This window comes from Littorina saxatilis, unplaced genomic scaffold, assembly GCF_037325665.1.
Source record: "Littorina saxatilis isolate snail1 unplaced genomic scaffold, US_GU_Lsax_2.0 scaffold_221, whole genome shotgun sequence".
Lineage (NCBI taxonomy): Eukaryota > Metazoa > Mollusca > Gastropoda > Littorinimorpha > Littorinidae > Littorina > Littorina saxatilis.
The window spans coordinates 101,570-104,280 of NW_027128331.1; the positions used below are offsets into that span (position 1 = coordinate 101,570).

Below are 2,711 nucleotides of genomic sequence, written 5' to 3' on the forward strand. Positions count from 1 at the left end.
GTAACAAAAAAGTGATCAAAAAGATTAAAGATAACATCAAAATGAACACATTTCTTCAAGCCGAGTGCACGACTGCCAGGCAGGAAGTGAAAGACGTCACAAAACGAGCGGTCACACTCGACAGAGAGAAAGACCAGGCCATCAGCGAGAAAGAACAGGCTGAGAGAGAGAAAGACCAGGCTGAGAGAGAGAGGGACCAGGCTGACAGAGAGAAAGACCAGGCTGAGAGAGAGAGGGACCAGGCTGACAGAGAGAAAGACCAGGCTGAGAGAGAGAGGGACCAGGCTGACAGAGAGAAAGACCAGGCTGAGAGAGAGAGGGACCAGGCTGAGAGAGAGAGGGACCAGGCTGAGAGAGAGAGGGACGGAGAGAGAGAGCAGAGAAAGAAAGCAGAGGAGGAGAAAGAGAAAGCTTTGGCTCAGCGGAAAGAACTGAAGCAGGCATTGAGGGAGGAGGGGGAGCAGCACAAGAAGCAGCAGACCGAGTTACATCAGCAGCTGCAGGCAATGAGACAGGAACAGCAGGATCTCCTCAAGCAACAAGGCCAGTTACATCAGCAGCTGCAGGCAATGAGACAGGAACAGCAGGATCTCCTCAAGCAACAAGGCCAGTTACATCAGCAGCTGCAGGCAATGAGACAGGAACAGCAGGATCTCCTCAAGCAACAAGGCCAGGAGCAGCAACGGCAGATGCAGGATCTCAGCCAGCAGGCTGCAGCAACACAGCAGCAACAGCTGCAGGCCTTCCAAGAGCAGCTCAAGCAATTCTTGCTGCAGCAACAGCAGAGTACATCGCAAACGTGAGAGCATCTGCAGATGTTGTGCCATACCCTCCACACCTAGCATAAGCCTGTCTTGTGTCAGAATTTTGTTTAACCTTTGTTGCGTTGAAAGGTGGATGGCTGAATATTAAGCCAGGCTTTTCTTAGTAAAATGTGTTTGGCTGAATTTTGAACTTTTTTTTTTGCAGTACAAGATTAATGGATGAGCTTTGAGCCATTGTTTTGCTGGTGTATGGGTGTACATTGTATTTTGGTCTAGACTAGTTTGTGCTGTATTAAAAGTGTACGGCTGAACTTTGATCCATTTTTATATTTAGTCAAGTTTTGACTAAATATTTTAACATCGAGGGGGAATCGAAACGAGGGTCGTGGTGTATGTGCGTGTGTGTGTGTGTGTGTGTGTGTAGAGCGATTCAGACTAAACTACTGGACCGATCTTTATGACATTTGACATGAGAGTTCTTGGGTATAAAATCCCCGAACGTTTTTTTCATTTTTTTGATAAATGTCTTTGATGACGTCATATCCGGCTTTTCGTGAAAGTTGAGGCGGCACTGTCCGGGCTTCATCGAAGATTACTTGACCAAAATTGCAACCAATTTGGTTGAAAAATGAGAGCGTGACAGTGCCGCCTCAACTTTCACGAAAAGCCGGATATGACGTCATCAAAGACATTTATCCAAAAAAAGAAAAAAACGTATGGGGATATCAAACCCAGGAACTCTCATGTCAAATTTCATAAAGATCGGTCCAGTAGTTTAGTCTTAATCGCTCTACACACACACACACAGACACACACACAGACACACACGCACATACACCACGACCCTCGTTTCGATTCCCCCCTCTACGTTAAAACATTTAGTCAAAACTTGACTAAATGTAAAAACCAAGGTGGGTCAATTTATGGAACGTTTAACAATGACAACGCAAAACATGCACAACCACTGCTATCTTGATAAGTGAGTAGCCATAAGTGTTTTGTATTGTCATACATTAAAGGTTCCATGAATCAACCCTTCTTCTTCTTTTACTTTTATTTGTGTGTGCCTTGTATGCTGTGACACATTAGCTTGACATGAGTAAGGCTGTTTACTTATTTTGTTACCTGCTGAGATTTGTGTTTTACTCTATGTGTGTGTGCCTTGTCTGCGTGTTGTTTTTTAAACTTCATGCTACATGTAAAGGATTCTTACATTTTGTAAATGTATGTGTGTGAAACATGATGTTTTTGCCAGTTTCACTGATTTTTAACCTTATTTTTACTGCATGTTTGTTTTACTTTTCTACTTGCTCTGCATCATATATTTCATAAATTGGTTTTAAGTACATATGCATTGCATTACTATGTGTATGTATCCTTGATAGGAGATGAATTTGTGTTTCGTGTTTTCTCGCAGCATGTTAGGTATTTTTTACTGAATATTGCTCGAATTGGCCTTTGAGCTAACAAAGAGTGCTGAATCATGATTGAGAACAGATACTGAAGTTGATGTCTTCTCACTGATTTTCATTTTAAATGAAAGTGAAAGAGTGCAGATGGATGTGTGTTGAAATTTAGTACAGTGGAACACCCCCCCCCCCCCCCCCACCAACCCCTTTTAAGACCCCCAATTTAAAACTTCCTTGCTTTTAAGACCGTTTTTTCAGACTTTTTGTTCATAACCTTTGTAAATTTGCCCCCATTTTAAGACTCCCTCCTTTATAAGACCTGATTTTCTCGGATTTTTGGATGTCTTAAAAGGGGGGCTCCACTGTACAATTGCTATATATGCTCACAGACATCATTATCACTGTTCTTTTAGTTTAAACAGTGTCTTAACTCATTGTCTCCCAGGTACCAAAGTATCCGTACCCACTTATATGGCTCTATCTGACCAGGTACGTATATATCCGCTCAGACTGTTAGCTTCAGTCGCTTCCTGTTACG

General features: G+C 42.7%; 1 protein-coding gene across 1 annotated transcript; it reads left to right on the forward strand.

Annotated features, from left to right (window-relative positions):
* Nucleotides 1-293: 293 nt before the first annotated feature.
* On the forward strand, nucleotides 294-834 carry LOC138956697 (golgin subfamily A member 6-like protein 7; the record flags this gene model as incomplete). The annotated part of the gene is made up of 1 exon (XM_070327989.1): nucleotides 294-834. A coding segment is annotated over one exon (510 nt), but the record flags the coding sequence as incomplete, so codon positions are not given.
* Nucleotides 835-2,711: the final 1,877 nt, after the last annotated feature.